General features: G+C 43.7%; 1 protein-coding gene across 8 annotated transcripts in view; it reads right to left on the bottom strand.

Annotated features, from left to right (window-relative positions):
* Window positions 1-20,424, bottom strand: part of COL13A1 (collagen type XIII alpha 1 chain) — a 152,737-nt gene that overhangs the window by 73,125 nt on the left and 59,188 nt on the right. For all 8 annotated transcript variants that reach the window (XM_073353524.2, XM_073353518.2, XM_073353517.2 and 5 more), the window contains 5 exons: window positions 17,348-17,374; window positions 12,561-12,611; window positions 2,780-2,815; window positions 1,181-1,207; window positions 2-28 (listed from right to left, as the gene is read on the bottom strand). In XM_073353524.2, coding sequence (XP_073209625.1) covers window positions 2-28; window positions 1,181-1,207; window positions 2,780-2,815; window positions 12,561-12,611; window positions 17,348-17,374 — 168 coding nt within the window. The remainder of the gene's footprint in view (window position 1; window positions 29-1,180; window positions 1,208-2,779; window positions 2,816-12,560; window positions 12,612-17,347; window positions 17,375-20,424) is intronic.

Raw genomic sequence — 20,424 nt, 5'->3', positions numbered from 1 at the left:
CCATCTCCCCCTTCTGTCCAGGATGGCCCTGAAAAGGAAAAAGAGTGTGTTATCATGATAGAATCAGGCCTAAGCACTGCATTTACACATCCCCTTGCTGTGGCTGGTCATTTCATTTTGCTTATTCTTGGTACCAAGGAAGACATAATGTTGTGTCCATGTAGTCTGGCAACAAGTGGATCATCACTCCTGATCATTCTGGAGCAAAGCACAGAAAATAAAGCTTTGCTGATGAATAGCATGGACATGTGGTGAGGTATTTAGACCCTCCTTAGAGGTCGGCAGGAAGGGGTTAATGCTCTCCTTTGGACTAGAGGAAAGAGCACAGCTGTCTGCCCGGAGTGTAGTGATGTGCAGGGTAGCAGTGCTCTGATTGATTAATTACCCCATCAGAGTATAAGAGGGATGGTTCTGGTAGTGAGGTAGGATCCTTAGTATGCAGTCTGCTGCTAGGAGGAGCACTGGGTGGAGGAATGTGGTTTCTCTTTCTTTCTGTAACTTGGTTGCAGTGAGCTACAATTTAGACTTTTCTTTTGGACTTGCCTGAAACAACTCATGCCTTGTTTCTTGACTCTGGCTGGGAGAAACTCTGCAGTATCTATTTCCCTTTTAAAGGGGCAAGACATTATTTACATTGTTTGTTTGTTTTACAACAAAGTCCACCACAAAAGGGGTTTGAGTGCCACAAAGGCCTTCAGAATCCTTTGCTGTGCTGGCTGACCTATTGCAATGTGGGAGAGGAATAAACCATAATGTTCAATTAATAGTTAGTCTAGGCTGCAGCGAGATGATATCTGAAGCTTAGGAAACTCATTCTATTTGTCTCTGTCTCTAGCTGTCACTGCTGGAGGTGGGAACTCAATTGCTCAGTTAGGTTTAAAGGGAAGCTTCGGGATAAGTGCTAGTTCATAGATGAAGCAACAGGGTAACCAGAAGAGCAACATCAGTAGGGCACCTTCCAGGATTTACTGATGCTCTGAAGACTTTCCAGGGGGATTTGGTGATGGTGTTCTCCTGCCCATAATCTTTCATATGCATAAGGGCATGCACACACTTTGCAAAATAATTTTATAGAAATTAACCTATGAACAGCCTGGCTCAGAGGATAGGGGAAAAAATTAGACAAAGGGACATGGACAGGGACAGGGAGAGAGAAGCTGTGAAGGAATGTTTCACTTACAGGTTTGCCATCCAAACCAATTGGGCCCTGAAAGAAAAAAGAGAGAGCTGATTGGAAACTAGTTCATTGGTGGTTTATGCATTTGCCCCACAAATCTGGGTGGCGACTCAGTAGGATACAGATGGATCACACAGGATGTAGCAGAAAGAACAGTGAAGGAATGATGTGGCTGTGACTTTAACCAATGAACTCCTTTAGACTTAAGATGCAGAACACAGGAGAAAGAAAGCAAATTGACTAACCCAGTAGAGTGCTGCTATGTGAGAGATTTCTTACCCTGGTCTCTCACTGGCTGGGTGTGCTGCAGAGCCAATGTACCCATCGCTCAGTCCCATGGGGGAATTTCTTGCCTCAGTCACTAGTGGCCTCTGTCTAATTAAGGTACTATCTTGATGGGCTCTGAATGGCCCTTGAGGTTCTCCTTGGTGAAGGATGCTGGCTGTGATGCAAAGGCTCAAGTGTGGGGGGCTGTGTAGGAAAAATGTGGGGTCCTCAGGACCCTGGCAGGATTACTGAGAAGTCGTGGAGAGGGGCAGAAGTGAGGGGAAAGGAAAGGATAAAATGGGAAGATGGGAGTAATGCACTAAAACACCTTTGAAGTCTGGGCTCTGGTTTGTTTTTGTTTTTATTTTAACTTGATCTGGGCTTGTTTGCTCTCCTTATGATTGGACATCAAAGCGTGGAGAGATCTGCTTCTCCTCAGTGCCTTGCTCCTACTAAAGTGAGGGTAGTTTACAATTATTGGCCACCTTTCAGAGAGGCAAGACAGAGAGTCCAGTGTTCCGTGAGCATGGGGACTGCAGATTCCGCATTTTTTTTTTTTGGTCCAAGGCAATTGCCCGCAGATCTGAGTTTATACACAGCAAATCCTTGAATAGAAACTACCAAGCCCCCCGCTGAACTGAGCAGGCTGGCAGAGGGGTGTGTGTGACAAAGGCAGTTCAGTTATTAGAATAAATTAACAGAAAATACATTATGAATAGTGAGTTTGGGAACAGAATAGATGCTGTGGATGGTGCTGCACGACCAACCTGCCAGCAAGTGTGGGGCTGAAATGGGAATTTCTCCATCTTCAGAATCTGTTTTTCACGTCATTGCCCACTCAGGCTGTAGCTGTAACTGACAGTGCTGCAAAAGCAATTCCAGCCATGCTTTTACCCTCTCCCCCTACTGCTGCCTGGGCTTTCCATCTAGCAAGGTCAATATCTGAGCCACACTGCACAAGCAGGATGAATCTCAGGGGCTCTCTGTTATTACAATATCACATTTGAGTTCATTAAGGCTGGAATTTCATTTACCTGGGTGTTGTTTTCTTTATTTTGGTGGTTTTGGGGTGTTTTTTACAGCACAGTCCTGGGCTTCAACTGTGGTATTTTAACATTAAGTTTTTTTGAAAATTTAATTTCCTTTAGTGTTGTATCTTTGTTTTTTAAGGCATCATTAAAAAGAAAAGAAAATAGTAATGAAACAGAAAAAAACTTTTCAATTACATTATATTGGGTCCACGGTTTTGGATGGAAATGCTGAAAGGCACTTAGCTTTAGTGACACGAGCTGGCAATATTATACACTTGTACCTCAGATTAACAGTTCCACTTACCGGAAATCCAGGAAAACCTCTTGTTCCAGGCTGTCCCTGAGAAGAATAAAATGGAGACAGGGATGTTTAAAGAAATCTGAGAGCAGTGCAACATGTCTTCCTAAAATTGCTCTGTAGGGCCTCAGGATTTGTTATTTTCCCCAACCTGATCTCTGTGTAATATCACTTTAGTTCTCAGTATAGTCACCGAGACTCAAGTGCATTTTAAGAAAGCAGGCTACTGGGGAGCCAGGGGAAGTCTCCAGTCACAGCTTTGTTTTGTTCGGAGCCAGGACAGTGTTGGAGATGGTCCAATTTGGACTCCGAGTACTTTGTCTGAAGTTTCTAAAGTAATTAAATGGGCGTTCCTAGCTCACACGCTGGCCTTCTGGAGCATTTTCCAGCTCCTAAGCTCTCTTTATGGAAATTCCTTGCATAGCCACATGCATGGCCATAAAATGAGGTGTTTAATACTGAGTGATGTGTAGTGCAATGTGCAAACACTTGCAGCTCACCAAGTCTATATCATCAAGACAAACTCTACGTTATTGCCCCACTTCATTAATTTTACCCACAAAGAAAATTTTGTAGCAGAGATTCTGCAAAATAAAAAGGGATTGTATGTAAAGTGAATGGGCGATGTAAACAAGCCCCTTCCCCTCTCTTCTTTTCCAATAGTCAGTTTCTGATTGTCAGTGCAAGATCTGAATCAAACAAAATGCAGCAAGTATTGGCAGATGACACAATGGAGTGACAGTCAGACTGCTTGTCATAGATTCAACCACATGCAGACAATTAGAGGGTGAAAGCCTCATGGCTGCTGGTTTGCAAAACACTAAGTGCCAGAGCACAGATACCCTTAAATAAACAGGACTTGTAGGATATCTTAATCCTGATTTAGCTAGCGATGTGTGCGCCATCTTGGAAAGAATAACAACAAACTTCAGTCCGATTCTGAAATTAAGCCGTTTAAATTAAAATAGTTGGATGAAGTAAATTCTGTGCCTCCCTCGTCTTCTCTGACCCCTGAAATCCATTTTGCAATTTCAGTAGGTCTAGTTCTCTCTGCTGGGCTAACTATTCTCTTCAGACCTTGTGCTTTCTGAGACTTCCCAGTTCTGAGCTGGGTGAGATGGGGAAGGGAAATACCTCCTAGGGCACTTTTAACCTAGGGAAGTCCCTAAGCATATAAGATTTGAATGAAACAACTGCTGGGACTAAACATAGGTTATGACCAGACCTTTGATCCTCACAGTGGAGTATCAGTGAAGGTTCAGGGCTGTTTAGCAGTTGAGGCGAATGACTTGGGAGCTGGATGCATGGTCAGAATGAGAGAAAAGAAGTTGGGAGGTCAGTTGAAGGATCTGGCTGGGTTGGGAGAAAAAGGGAGTGCAGAAGCACAGGGATCAGCGGAAAAGGGAGAGTTCATGATTTTGGTGGGGCTCTTCGGAAATTGTGAGACTGAGTGCATTTTGAATTCCTCCATCACTGTAGTTAACAGTCCTGTGCAATAGCAAGGGATTAGCTCACTAGACAGTGTGCAGCATTGTGGAATTAAACCCAATAGACTATAGGAAGCAGGGAGTAGCCAGAGCACATCAATGCCCAGCCTTGCCTCTTCTCTCCTTTTGCTCCCCCTGACATATGCTGGGGACTGGGAAAAGGGCCAGATTAGAGCCCCTTTGGCAGTAGAAGGAGCCTTTACCTTGGGGTATTCCACAGAGAATATTTCCACCCCTTTACAGCCCCTTACACCTCTGGAGTGACATAATGGGGCCTTGGCACAATGTAGAGTTGGGCCCAAAATCTCTTTTGCAGAGCTCTAGAGAACTACGGCTGTAATGTCTCAAATTGCACCAAACAGTAATGTTGTTATTCAGAATGCTAGCATGACTGAATCATTCACATTGTTTTTTTTAAAGCTTTACTAAGTTGAATTTGGTCATAGTTGCCTTGCAGGATACATATAAAACCACCTGGATCCGTTGGCTTGAGACCAGAGGAGAAGATACACTATAAATTTAATGATCTGCCCAATGCTGATTTCCAAAAGGGTGAGAACTGAGAGGATCCCATTAATAAATGATTAATTTTTGGACTACTCCCATAGACAAGAAGTGCTAAGAAAAGAATCAAGGAGGAAACCCGGAAATGGTGCAATTTGGCCTCTGCTATCTTTCTTGTAAACTATAAACTGCTTCCTTTTACTCCTTGGCTAAAGTCTGATGTGTACAATAACAGGCCAAAGCAAAAGTTGACCAACTAAAGATTCCAAGAAACATTTTTTCCTTCTCTTGTTCAAATGTTGTTCATATCAAGTTCATAGTCCTGGGAATTGCCAAATCATAGGGATTGTCTGTTTCTGCCACTATTAGCACAATGCTTCTTTCTGGCCAGAATGCCTGAAGAGAAGTTAAGCGGCAGAAAACTCTGGAAGTGAAAGCTTGAACCTCCTCTTTCCTCTAAAAGAAAATCTGGAAACTATTTGTCATCCCACTTCTTTCCAAAGTGGCCCCAACCTCCAGCATTTGCTTATTTATCTTTGGCATTAGGTAATCCTTTATACTTGTCACCAACTCTCCATGAAATTAAATAATCTTTTCAACAGACTTTGGGGGTGGAAGAAGTGAGTTTTGCCAGAACAGACTTGTGAAGTTCTGGGGTACAATCCAGACCAGTAAGGGGCTGTGTCTCATAGACTCATAGACTTTAAGGTCAGAAGCTGGGGGGGGGGGGGGAAGGGTCCTCTCTGTCTGTGTGATGCTTTTGCTGGGACCAGAGCAGGAATGCAGGTCAGAACTCTTGTAAAGAGTTAGTAAGAAATCTAGTTAGATATGCGTTAGATTCTGTTTTGTTTAAATGGCTGATAAAATAAGTTGTGCTGAATGGAATGTATATTCCTGTTTTTGTGTCTTTTTGTAACTTAAGGTTTTGCCTAGAGGGATTCTCTATGTTTTGAATCTGATTACCCTGTAAGATATTTACCATCCTGATTTTACAGAGGTGATTCTTCTACTTTTTCTTTAATTAAAATTCTTCTTTTAAGAACCTGATTGCTTTTTCATTGTTCTTAAGATCCAAGGGTTTGGGTCTGTGTTCACCTGTACAAATTGGTGAGGATTTTTATCAAGCCTTCCCCAGGAAAGGGGGTGTAGGACTTGGGAGGATTTTGGAGGGAAAGACGTTTCCAAGTGGGCTCTTTCCCTGTTCTTTGTGTAACACTTTGGTGGCGGCAGCTTTTAACTTAAGCTGGAAAGAATAAGCTTAGGGGATCTTTCGTGCAGGTCCCCACATCTGTACCCTAGAGTTCAGAGTGGGGAAGGAACCTTGACAACCCCTAACTTCTGAGTTACTGAAGTCCTGAAATCATGATTTAAAGACTTCAAGTGACACCATTTACCGTTCATTTACACTAGTTTAAACCTGCAAGTGAACTATGCCCCATGCTACAGAAGAAGGCGAAAAACCTCCAGCATCTCTGCCAATCTGACCCAGGGGAAAATTCCTTCCCAACCGCAAATATGCCAATCAGACCCTGAGCATGTGGGTAAGACCCACCAAGCAGATATCTGGGAAAGAATTCTCTGTAGTAACTCAGAGCCCTCCCCATTTAGTGTCCAGTCTCTGGCCATTGGGGATTTTTGTTAATGCCAGTTGCCGATGGGCTCCATGCCATTGTAGGCAGTCCCATCAGACCAGCTCCTCCATAAATGTATCAAACACAGTCTTGAAGCCAGTTAGGCTTTTTGCCCCCACTGCTCCCCTTAGAAAGCTGTTCCAGAACTTCACTCCTCTGATATTTAGAAACCTTCACCTAATTTCAAGTCTAAACTTATTGATGGCTAGTTTATAGCCATTTGTTTTTGTGTGCACATTGGTGCTTAATTTAAATAACTTCTCTCCCTCCCCTGTATTAATCCTTCTGATGTATTTATACAGAGCAATCATATCTCCCCTCAGCCTTCTTTTGGTTAGGCTAAACAAGCCAAGCTCTTTGAGTCTCTTCTCATAAGAGAGGTTTTCCATTGCTTGGATCATCCTAGGAGCCCTTCTCTGCACCTGTTCCAGTTTGAATTAATCTTTCTTAAACATGGGAGACCGGAATTGCACACAGTATACCAGATGACATCTCACTACTACCTTATATAATGGTATCAACACTTCCCTGTCTCTACTGGAAATACCTCACCTGATGCATCCTAGGACTGCATTAGCTGTTTTCACGGCCACATCACATTGACAGCTCATAGTCATTCTGTGATCAGCTAATACACCCAGGTCTTTCTTCTCCTTTGTCACCTCCAACTGATAAGTCCCCAGCTTATAGCAAAAATTCTTGTTGTTAGTCTCTAAATGTATGACCTTGCACTTTGCACTATTAAATTCCATCCCATTTCTATTACTCAAGTTTACAAGGTCATCCAGATCTTCTTGTATGATATTCTGGTCCTCCTCCATATTGACAATACCTCCCAACTTTGTGTCACCTCCTGTCCCACAACCTTAGATGCCTCACTATGCTTTACTGTTGTAGCTCCCAACCTGGGCTACTCATGCACAGCCCACCAGTATGCAAATCATACCCTGAGTATCTGTTTATAGCTACAGCCCTGGTCCAGCAACTCTGACCCCAGCAGCCTGTCAGCAACACGCCAGCCACATTCTGGCTTTCACAGACTGGGTTACTACTTGCAGAGTGACCCCAACACACCCCCAGTCCTGAATTTCCCCCAAAACATGTTTTCCCAAACTCCTGGGTAGTTCAGATATAAAAGATCCATTGCCCCTGTAAAGGGTCAATATTCAACCATTTGCAACTTTAACTGGAGTTACCAAACAGTTCAGTTTAAATACAACACTGGATTAGTTTAGATTAAAAATAATGCACATTTATTTAACTACAAAGAGAGAGATTTTAAGTGGGTACAAGTACAAGGTATTAAAGTCAGAAAAGGTTACAAGAGAAATAAAGATAAAACTCTTTCTAGTAGCTCAAACTTAATAAGCTAGACTTGGTTCAAGGTAATATCCCAGCAACAGAACTGATCAAATTCTCTGATTGGGATCTCCCCCCAGAGTCAAAGGGCTGCTTCCTTTGTCTTCTTAGGTGAAGAGGTGGAGAGAGAAAGAGAGAGAGAGAAAAAACCTGGTGTGTTTTTGCCCCTCACTTTTATAGTCCTGTCCCCCTTGGAAATACATTTTCCTGAGGGTTACCCCTAGATAAAGTTCATTCCTGCAGTGAAGGAGACAGGGAGGCTTGTGGTAAAAGAGGTTCCATGTTGTTGTTTGCTAAAATGCAGATCAAACTGTTCCTGCCCCACTTTGTTGCCAAAGAAGGGCCATTTGACATGTGATTGCCAATCAACTTTATGACACCTGGCTAGAGGTGTCAGTTTGTCCTTTGTTTTTGAGAAACCAGTTTACCCACTCCCCAGACTAGTCTGGTAAGCACATTGTAGTCATAATTTCAGCTTATGTTCATAACTCTTAATAAGCATTTTGCACATACATTACACAAGAATACTGATGATAAATATGTCATTAGCTTTTTAATGATACCTCACAAGGCATATTTTGCACAAAGATTATTACACTAATGTGTAGGGTATGTATACAGGGGTGCTTTCAGTCATAGGTCTTCTAAGAGCTTTGGCCGTGATAGACAAAAATCCATTTTAAATATTGTTATTAGCTGGGTGAAACCTTTTTATGGGTTGAGTTAAAACCCCAGTGAGATTGGCAGATGTGAACTTGCCCTCCCGTTAACATAATTGTAAGCGTAAGCCTCACCAAGACAACAGGTGTGTGTGTGTGTGAGAGAGAGAGAGAGAGATCACAGAACTGAGGTCACATCAGAACAGATGGAGTGAAAGAGACAGCCTGAAGGAGCAGCTAAAAGCATGAGGCTGACCCTGGGGCTGTTGGTAGATCTATCCAATTACAACTCTCAGGATATCTGCATCACTCTTCAGGCTGATTACGAGCTAAGAGCTGCAGTTTATGACAAAGGGGGAAAGGGACAAGCCTGTTATTCTTATACTCCATTGAGTGCTTAATTCAGTGCTCAGAAAACTAAGGGACTGATTCACTCTGAGCCCAGCACAGTGCAGGCAGAACAAGCACTGTAAATGGACCCTGACCTGTACCGCCCCTGGCTATTCTATTCCTGGATCACAACACAACACTTCTGAAACACCTCAGTCCTGAACAACAACCTCCTTTCCCCCGTCTCTGCTATTCGAATATACTTCCTAGAAGTGCTTATGCTGGGCCTTTCTCATTGAAAATTAAAAGTGTGCACATAAGCTCAATAAAGAGTTGTGATTAATGTTTTGCTAGGAACAACAGGACAGCCTGTTGTTAGCTAAAAGGATCAGGACAATAATATATTCTTTCCAGTGCCAGAGAGCAGCTCCTGTTCCTAGACTCCGCTGAGAGTGAGCAATGTGTCTCACCCTGGGGTAGTGGGGAGGGACATTTTGTCTATTAGGTCTTCTTTCCCAACCTGCTTGATGTACTATTGTCCTTCCTTATTGCTAGGGCCCTACCAAATTCACAACCAAAAAAAAGTGTCACAGACCATGAACTCTGGTCTCCCCCTGTGAAATCTGGTCTTTTGTGTGCTTTTACCCTACACTATACAGATTTCATGGTGAAGACCAGTGTTTCTGAAATCTGGGGTCCTGACTCAAAAGGGAGTTGCAGGGGTCACAAGGTTATTTTAGGGGGTGTCACGGTCAGTGTTACCTCTAATTTTTCCCACCCATGTGTAGAATTAATTTTGTTATGTGCACCAAAATGGAGATGATGTGTGACACATCACCTTCAAATCGGTGCACATAACAAAATTCATGTGGTGGGGGTGGGGTGGAGTGGAGGGATTTGGAGTTTGGGAGAGGGCTCAGGGCTGGGGCAGAGGGTTGGGGTGCAGGGGTGTGAGGGCTCCAGCTGGGGGTGCGGGCTCTGGGGTGGGGCTGGGGATGAGGGGCTTGGGGTACAGGAAGGTGCTCTGGAGCTATGGCTGGGAGAGAGGACTCCCCTCCAGCTCTCCCCCCACAGAAGCACCTGGGCTGGGGAGAGAGGCACCTCCCACTGCCGCAGCAGCTCCAAGGCTGGGATCACAGGACAGGTGCCCCGGATCCCAGCCCCCGCAACTCCAGGCTGGAGCTGGGTTCAGGGAGGGGTGTTCCTGACAGGTCCGGGCCGAGCTGCCCAGGTCCAGGCCCAGGCCACCTGTGTCTGGGTCCGAGTTGGGCTGTTCGGGCTGGGCCGCCCTGGCTCTGGCTGGAGCCGGGCCATGCTGCACCACCTCGTGGCTGGGGCTGAGCTGCACCGTAACACCCTGGCTGGGTTCAGAATGGGGTAGAGGCGCCCCGGCCATGGCAGGTCCGGGACACAGCATAGTTGAAGGCCGGGCTAGGTTGTGGCCAAGGGAAGGGTGACCCTCCCCTGGCCACGGCAGGTCCCTGGGCGGGTTCTCTGAGCATCTGCGCAGCGCTAAATAGGCTGCTGTGCAGCTTACAGGGAACTTAGGTCACGGTATTCCCACCCTTACTTATGCGCTGCCTTCAGAGCTGGGTGGGCGGAGAGCGGCAGCTGTTGGCCGGGTGCCCAGCTCTGAAGGCAGCAGTGCAGAAGGAAGAGTGGCAATACCATACCATGCCATCCTCACTGCTGTGCTGCTGGTGGTGATGGGACTGTCTTAAGAGCTGGGCTCCCGGCCAGCAACCGCCGCTCTCCGGCTGCCCAACTCTGAAGGCAGCGCCGCCGCCAGCAGCAGCGTAGAAGTAAGAGGAGCAGTACCAGAACCCCCCCACAATAACCTTGTGACCCCTCCCCCCCACAACTCCGTTTTGGGTCAGAACCCCTACAATTACAACACCCTGAAATTTAAGTTTTAAATAGCTGACATCCTGAAATTTACATTTTTTAAATCCTATGACTGTGAAATTGACCAAAATAGACCATGAATTTGGTAGGGCCCTACTTATTGCTGCCAATAGCAGCCTAGCGGGAACATCCTGGCTGAAACAACTTCTGCCATTTAGCACAAGACCCTAAAAGGCTATCTGCCATTCAGAAAACTGCAGTTGTCAAAATAAAAGTCATTGTCTTCTGAAAAGCCCAAGAATCTGCATTTGTTTCCTGGTTTGGTTTTGTCATTTATCAAACCCACAGTGGCGGACAGGTGGCGCTGGGAACAGACTAAGCTGTTTCTTATTAGGAACACTTGCCACGGGACTTTTGGAAAGATAGTTGGAAAGCCAGATGTAGCCGACTGTCCAGACTGCCGAGGTCTCTTTCACTTGACTTCAACCGGTTAGATGTGAAACAAGGTCATATGTCCTCCATCCTCTCTCTAGGTCAAGGATGCTACTCCTCACAAAGCTCATCAAAAAAGGAAGTTACCAGGGCAGGTGTGGGGGAAAGGGGATTGAATCTTTTCTGCCACACTGCAGTGGAAATTAATGGTATATCAGAATGGATGGATCTGAGATGCTTGCCTGAAAGAGAATGGTAATAACCTATTTGGGCAATAAGCTGTAGATAATATTTAAGATGTAGATAAAATAATAAGCTGGGCTAATATTTGTCACATATTTGTTGTCCTACCTAATACACATTGTCTAAACTCAATTGTCTTTCTATGGAATTTAAATTCACATTTAATTTCATTCTGTGTGAAAGGCACTTTTTGAAAGTGCCACTGGAGGGGCAGCCATGTTTAGCTCCTGAAGGATGGGGAGAAATGTGTTTCAACTTTTTTCATGGCATGAAGTTAGATCAAAGAACCCCAGCAAAGTTAATACCATTAATACAAACCTAAATTCTAGCCAATAACCACTGGAAATGTATTGGAAAACTGGAGTTTCTATAACGATACAAAGACCTAACAGAAATTTGGAAACACCGTGCATTTGCATTTGTTAGGGAAAGCTAGAAGTATGAACTTCAATTCAAGAAGGACCTAGAATTTGGGATGTATGAAAGCTCTAGGCCTGTATTCTTTCTTGGACACTAAGGCCCCAGTTCTCTTAGGAGCTTCATGTGAGTGGATCTCTGCACCTGCGTGAAACTCCTGGCAGGATCAGGGCCTAATACTGTACTTCTCCAGCCCCAGTATACCTCTCTAAGTGCCTCTTCTCTGCTCCCTAATTAAAACAAGCCATCAAGACCGCAGCAGAGGAAGGGTTCACTGAACTCTTCAGAGAGAAACCTCAGCACTCTGATAGTAACATGCTTGTCATTGATGAACCTGGCTGAGCAACAAAAACTTTGAGTCTTAGGATAAGAAATTGAATTTTTCAAGCAAGTTCCTAAATTACCCATTTTTGTTTCTCCAGCAGCCATTTGCCCAGCCTTGATCCCGGGCATGTTGCACTGTAAAGATGGAGCAATGCCATCTGCCAACTAGACTGATTGCAAAGAGCACTCAGCCAAAGATGACATGCTTCGCCCAAAGCGAAGGGCGTACTCATAGCAAGGCATCAGTCCTGCTGCCAAGAGGTGGAACTATTTCTCTTCCTTTTAAACACAGGAGAAAAAAACCACTGGAATAACCTATATGGTTTCCTTGCTAAAGACTAGGTGCTCACTAATTCTAGCAATTTGGGCTGTAATTTCATTATATATAGTAAATAATATTTGTATAAAAACAAGTCTGGCTAAACAGGAAAACCACATCAGATAGTGTTACTGCTCCTCTGGAAATGCTGCTGCTGACTTGGTACCCCTCCTTAGTCTTTTTTCGGTAACTCACCCACAGCCTGCATCATACAAAAATAGAGAGAAAATCACTTACGGGAGGGCCTCGGGGACCGATGATGGACATGCCTGCTTCTCCAGGGGTTCCCTGCAGAGAGAGACAGAGGCAGAAAAGGTGTGAGAAAAGGAAGATTAAAAAGGAAAAAACTGGAAGGCAAGGAAGCAGAAGAAGGAAAGAGAAAGAGGAAGAGGGAGATGTGAAAGCGTTAGCGAGAAGACAAAAGAGAGCACAAAGCGAGATGAAGAAAAGAAAAGGGGGGATAGTGAATCAGTAGAGGGGAGGAGAGAGGTGATTGCATGAGATAATGAGGAGGAGGAAGAAAGACAGTTAAGGAAAGGAGATCAAAATAATCAATATTCACATTCTCTATAGAGACCATGATTAAATTGTGATTGCTCAGAGCCCTTCCCACCTGGGATAAGAAACCTCCTTGGTCTATCTTGTTCATGAGAGGAAGCCATTTTGAAGTGTCCCACCACCCTTAAGAGATGGCACCACTATGGGTCTCTTTGGAGAGGAACATGAGACCTCATCTAATGCCTGCATACTCGCCATGCCCTGGGAGCACACATTTGCCTCCCCTCTATTTGATCACTCTTGTTCATCCTGAAGCTTCACCTGCCCTAGTCTAGGGACTGAATAATGCAGAGAGGCATAACTAGGAGTAAAGCTGTGCAGTATAAGGGGAAAATGAGATGTTCAGCAAGGAAAATTATAAACATATAAAATATAAAATACTTTTTGGATAAAATGCAACCTCTTGTGATTATTAAAGATCCTGTGAAACTTTTAGTAAGAGCTGTGGTGTTAGCTCTCAAGTCCTGGGTAAACTCTAATTCAGGTCATGACATTCGGCCTCCCTAAATTTCCTTTGTGAAATTGAATTGATGGTAATGATGTACATTTCCTTTTCCAGTCTATTGCTGTGTGCTTTTTAAACAGCTTTCACATCTCACCCCAGATGCATCTGCATTTCAGTGGCAGCTCTATACCCAAAATGTACACACTTTATCAAGTTTATGAAGCGGTCAGGGTGCCTTTGGAGTGAAAGGAACAATGTAACAGTAAGACGTAAGATCACTATTAGGACAGAACAGTCTTCTGAGGTCAGTTGTGAAAACACCATCACTGGAGATATTCAAATAGTGGCTGGTTAACCCAGTTGTGAACATACACTGGAGACCACATTGTATATCACAGGGCAAGGAGAGCGAGACAGATTGCATAAGCTGCAAGGTCTTTCTCAACTCTAGTACTTATGATTTTATGAATGGATCAAATGAGATTTAGTGACCAGACTGGAATTTGAAAGTTTAGGTCTAAAGTAAACTAAATAACTCCATGTGAAAGCAGCTTGATGTACTGTACCCAGAAATAAGTGGCTTGGTCAAACCTGGTTTCTAAAATAAGTAGGGACTGACATGGAGACAAAATGTTCTTATGATTTAATCATGTATTGTATGCAATGATAGACATTTATGGTACATCTATACTGCGCTAAGAGACCCGAGGCACAGCCGCAGCTGGCCTGGGTCAGCTGACTTGCGCTCACAGGGCTCGGGCTGTGGGGCTATAAAACTGCAGTGTAGACCTTTGGGTTCAGGCTGAAACACTGCCATAGGGACAGTTCTGCCAGCCAAAAACCACTGGCGTGCAGTGTAATCGGGCCATACCCCTCCCCAATGCCCTGGGTCCATCCCAGTAAATATCTTCACCATTTCTTCTCTCTGGTCACTCACTGAGAGGATGGATGTGCTGCTATGGAAACTTTTCCACTGCACAGGACACCTTCTGTGTTCAAAAGCAGAGATAGGCCTAAACGTCAATGGCCTCATCCAGATTTGAGGAGCAGCTTTCCTTGAGTTGAGATGTTCAGATTTGAGGTTCTACTTTGGTAGATTAATAATGTTAAAGAGTGGCATTAATTGCTGGAGAAAGACTAACATACTTAGTCTATGGCTCTAGAGAAGTTACTTTCTCTTTAAAGGGAGTCAACTTTATTCACTGGAGTTGGAAACGGGATTTTAAGTCACCGAAAGACAATTGTTCAGAGAGAAGAATGATCTGGCTGCAAAAAGGAGGGATAGCCTCTCAGTTTTCGTCAGTTAAAAGTGAAAGAAGAGTAGCAGTGATTTGGGGAAGAATGTTCTAACTACCTAAAGAAAATAAGAGAGAAACTGAGTGAAGAAAGCAAGAATAAAAATGGGGAACTTTGGGCAACTTAGAGGCAGCTGTGACCTGCCAGGACCTGGGGAGTGGGAAAGTCCTGTTTGTAGCTATTTATAAAAGGCATTCATTTTGGATTAAGAAAAAAACAGTAAAGTTCTTCCTGGAAAAATAGAAGCCGTCAAAGATTCACGGCAAACCCAGGTCATATGACTGGCTCTGGCTCTCAATGTGCTTTATAATACACAATACATGACTGATAGTCACAGATGATAGATTCCAAGGTCAGAAGTGACCATTATTATCATCTAGTCTGACCTCCTGCATAACACAGCGCATAGAACTTCCCCCAAAATACTTACTAGAGCAGATCTTCCAGAAAAATATCCAATCTAAGTTACCAACCTCCTTCTTGAATTGTGGACACCAGAACTGCATACAGTATTCCAGTTGCGGCTGCACTAATGCCAAATGTAGAGGTAAAATAATCTTTCTACTCCTACTTGAGATTCACCTGTATATGCATCCCAGGATTTGCATTAGCCATTTTGGCCACAGCATCGCACTGGGAGTTCATGTTCAGCTGATCACCACAACCTTCAAATCTTTTTCAGAGTCACTGCTTCCAAAGTTCCCCATCATGTAAATACGGCCAAAATGGATACTGTTTTCTTTTGCCCAGTTTACCAGGCAATCCAGATTGCTGTGTATCAGTGACCTATCCTCTTCATTATTTACCGCTCCCCCAATTTTTGCATCATCAGCAAACTTTATCAGTGATGATTTGATATTTCTTCCAGGTAATTAATAAAAATGTTAAATAGCATTGTGCCAAGAACTGATCCCTACAGGACCCCACTAGAAATTATATCCATTCAATGATGAATTCCTATTTACAATTACATTTTGAGACCTACCAGTTAGACAACTTTTAATCCACTTAATGAGTGTTATGTTAATTTTATATTGCTCTAGTTTTTTAATCAAAATGTTACGTGGTACCAAGTGAAATGTCTTACAGAAGTCTAAGTTTATTATGTCAACTCTATTACCTTTAACAGCCAACTTGTTGTCTCATCAAAAATATATCAAATTAGCCTGACATAACCTATTTTCCATAAAATTGATTGGCATTAATTATATTACCCTCACTTAATTCTTTATTAATCAAATCCCATATCAGCTGCTCCATTATCTTGCCCAGGACTGATGTGAGATTGATAGGCCTATAATTACCTAGGTCAACCCATTTACTCTTGTTAAATATTGGCACATTAGCTTTCTTCCACTCTTCTGCAACAGCACCCCCTTCTAAGATTTATTGAAAAATCAATATTAATGGTCCAGTGATCGCCTCAACCGTCTCTTTTAAAACTCTTGGATGCAACTTATCTGGATGTGCTGATTTTAAAATGTTCATCTTTAGTAGCTGCTGTTTAACTTCTTCTTGAGATACTAGTGGAATGGAAAGAGTGTTATCATGTGATACAACTATATCATCTGCCACGGGGGCTTTGGCATTTTGGATGATTTGATAATGCTGATTGTCTACCAGGAGAATCCGAACAGGGGACAAGAAGGAGTGACCTGAAGAAGAAGAAGAACCAGGTTTTCATCCTGTCCTGCCCTTTCTTCCTATGGTACGTCATTGTTTTGTCCCCTATCTTTTTCACAGAGGTCTGAACAGGTTTGCCAATACCATACTCTTTATAGATGTTTCCTCAAACAATGTGGTGAACATCTAGACATTTCCTAATTTCTGCACATATTGCTGTTCATTTTCCAATTAATTAGATGCTGCCTGAATCAATTCAAGGTACTTCTGTCCCTCTCCTATCTTTCCCTTTTGAGTGTATGATGTAGTGGCATCTGAAGACATAAAGTGTTGACTGACATTGAATATTTCATGAAATTTGTGTCACCATTGTGACATATTAGTGGCTTTGTAAACTACCAGCTCTATGTAGGGATAAAAAAACTCATTCAATACTTTTCAAATAGTTTAGGCAACTGCTCAGAGAGACAGGAAGTACTGCAGGGTCTTTTTTTTTTAAATGGAGAAGATATAACTGAAGTAAAAAAGTGTATGTGTGTGGAGTGGTGGCCATCTCTTCCCTGTTTCCCTCTGTGTTTTTTCACTATGCAACTAACCCTGGAATGGAGGTGGTGAGCCATAGCCTGTGACCAGAGGAATGGTGAATAGGAGAAGCCCAACACATAGGAACTGGATGGGCCATTAGGACATAGCTGTTATATCTTATCACATTTGCATATGCACATTTCCTGGACTTACCAGGCACAGCTGTCAGCAGTGAAGAAGCTAATGGTTAAAAAACCACAAAGGCTCAGCTGGAAATATTGAGTGTGCCCATCCACCTTTGGAAGTCAGCCCTTACAATGTTAGCAAATTATAGTAAACAAAAAAATTCAACATCCTCAGACGCTGTGTGGGCTGGAAGGAATTTAAGAGATGAGCTCACATTGTGAGCGGAGAGGGGTGGGGCAGTTCAGAGCCATGTATGGTTTAAACACACGGAGGGCTTTAAAGGCACAGCTCTTCAATTGTTGTGATTTGAAGTGAAGGGATTTCAGGTGGCTGAAGAGGAAGCTGAGAGAGGTCAGGGTATGACATGATGAGCTGGAAAGAGCTGACTCACCTTCTCTCCGGGTTGCCCCTTTAGTCCCTGGGTCAATTACACCAGTCGCAGCCGCATGCAAAAGGGTGAAGGGGAGAGAGAAAGAGACACAAACACAGGAATCAGTGTTAATGGCACACTAAACCCAAACACAAAACAACGCAACAAAAAACAGGTCACAGACACTGACGCATGCTCTGTTTAAGGTTTACACACAAGCACAATGACCTTTGCTTCTCCCTCTTCCACTGCCCTCAAGATCAGCTGTCTTGGCAATATCTCTGAGGAAGAGCAGCTGAGAGAGGTGGCAGCTGAAATTGGGTTTTCAGCCAGCGTGAGAAAATCAATTCTTGATTTTAACAAGTGGTGGTGGTGGTGGGGAAACTGAAGCTGTGTGTTAGTGATAAGCTCGCCATAGTTAGCAAGGCTGGCTCAGAGTTCAGAGACATCAGCTCACAAGTAAGTGAGGCAGCAGCAACAGACCTCACAAGGAACCTTGGCACAGCCGCCACCAGGGATGATAGTCCTCAGGTGGGATTAGCCAGGGCGGTCAGAACAGTGGCTGAAGATGGACTTGGCTAACAGTCAGTCCACACTGACCAAGTGGCAGGAGTTCCTGGCCAGCCTTTCAGAGTGTGGGACAGGAGGGTCATTGAGGAAAGGCAGAGGAGGATAAATGGATGAATGTGCTGGGAAGAAGGTATCTGACTGAATGGGAGGGTTGGGCAGGGGAAATATGTTTAATCAACAGTCTTCATTACTGGAACAGTAATAAAATATTGATTTTTTTCTCTTCTCTTTCTCTTCTGCCTGGCTCAAAGAGAGGGAATTAGATATAATATATGGCCTGGCTATGTGAAATCTGTGGGGTAAATGTGCAAAATACATATAAGTCTTACATACTGAAATATGTTTAATATATTAAGTCACTCCAGGTAGGTTAATTACAATTAAAACAGGACTGTTTTATGGTAGGACCTTATTCTACCACCCTTATTCACACTGAGGAGTAACCTACTACATGTGTAGTCTCACTGATTTCAGTGGAACTACTCACAGAGTAAGGTTTCACTTAGTATAAGAACAGCAAAGCTGGGTCTTCAATGAACAGAGTACGTAGGCTTTAAACAGGGGCTCATCTGGAAGTGTGGTGATCTATGTTACCCACCCAAAGCCTCAAGTTTGATTACTAGCTCGTCTTTTTACTACCCTGGCGGTTGGCAGGGGCTGGCATTTCTGCAGAGCCAGCTTCCTCTGCCTCTCAGAGGCCTCCTAGCAGGGTCTAAGGGCAGTTTTACTCAGTTCCCCTCTTCTAGCGCATACGAATAAGCAGAAAATTAGAAAGGCACCATACGGATTTCGGTCTGTCTTCCATCTCTGTCTAGAGCAGTGATCCTCATAAACTGCACTACCTTGCGTTATATCCTGTTGTGCCGCATTACTGAACGCAGCAGTTACTTACAAAGTAATGCCGTCATGGCAACACAACTAGGGTTATCAGACAGCAAGTGTGAAAAAACAGGATGAGGGTGGTGGGTAATAGGAGCCTATATAAGAAAAAGACCCAAAAATCAGGACTGTCCCTATAAAATCGGAACATCTGGTCATCCTAAACACAACATCAAACCAGAAGGGCATTGTGAAGATGTACTAGCATTGCTTGAATCACCCTGAGTCTGGCAATACAGTAATACTGAAGAGCTAATCCCCTCAGGCATGCCAGGCTCCAATACCAATGAGGCATTTGGAGGAGACCTTACTGGAGAGAGAAAGTTACCCAGCGGTATCGCTAAGGAAGTCCTAAACATAGTACATAAAATATAATGGACCCATAAAACCCTCCCATACTTTGAGGTCTTGGATTAATTGGGACTCAAATCTGAATTACCCTGGCTCATGAGGTTTGTAAAAGCCAAGCCACCTCGAGTTATGCCCACCCTACCTGTGGAATTTGCCAACCCTTTTTCTATATTTTTTCCATCACTGCTGATGGCAGTGAGTAGCTGATTATGTCATTAATGTTTATAAATGTGTTGAAGATGTAAAGAGTCACTTAATGCCAAGAATTGTTAATTGTTAATAATATTTGTTGTATCTGTATGTAAAAAGAGAACCTCTCCTCGCTAATCAGTTTCCATAACAAACACTGTGGGCCAGATCCTGATGTAAATTCATATAGCTCCATTGGCTTCAATGGAATTGCACAGATTTACACCAGCTGAGGTTCTGGCTCTGGATGTGTAATCTCTTATGACATGACCACTTTAGCCACTCTATATTATAGCTGCCTGTGAAATTGCAGGCACCAAACCCAGACACATCTCATTCATCCACACACAGCCTTCCCAAAAGATATTTAAAGATGCAAAATGTTTGGGTGGAAGCTATCCAAACGGTAACTCAGGCGAGCTCAGCTGTGGCAAGCTGAACAGCTGGGAACTGACAAGGAGTGAAGGTAGCTAGCAACACAGTTTCCTCTCTCTGTCTGAAATGTGGGGTGGTCATAGGGCAGGTGTCTCAGCCGGAGAAAAGCATAAGGATTCAGGACCTATCCACAAGTCAGAGTGAACTTAGTGGAATGTCACCTCACTCCTGAGGCTGTTATGTTGTCCTCTTTGGAAAGACATCAACATGTATGGGGAATAAAGAGAACAACTCCATGAAGAGGGAACACAGGGAACAGAAGGCAGAGCCGCACGATGCAAAGGTGTTTGGGGTGTTGATGTGATGCTGTATGACACGCGCTGCCCAGCCCTTCTTCAAAGTGTCACTGTTATTTTAAATGTGTACTCTATGCCTGGAGGGCCAAATTAGAGCCAATGTGCTGGGCAGACATTGTACATTCATAGGCTGAGAAAAGGCTACAAATGTTGTTTGATCTATATAATTTTTTTCAGACAGACAGATCTGCAGGGGGAGCTTGCCTCTCCTTGACCTTCAGAGGCACAAAGGCAAGTACATTGCAGGCAGCAAGAAACCATCAGCAGCCCACTGCTTGGCACCACTTGAACACATGGTGCTACAGGGAGCATTCTCAGAATGTAGCCAGGGCCTCCTCCTCAAGAGTCCCATTTGGATTTGGTTTCTGCATAGAAATG

Source organism: Lepidochelys kempii, chromosome 7 (genome assembly GCF_965140285.1).
Source record: "Lepidochelys kempii isolate rLepKem1 chromosome 7, rLepKem1.hap1, whole genome shotgun sequence".
Taxonomy (NCBI): Eukaryota; Metazoa; Chordata; order Testudines; family Cheloniidae; genus Lepidochelys; species Lepidochelys kempii.
The sequence above is the reverse complement of the archived record's forward strand: the minus strand, read 5'-3'. Positions and strand labels throughout refer to the sequence as shown.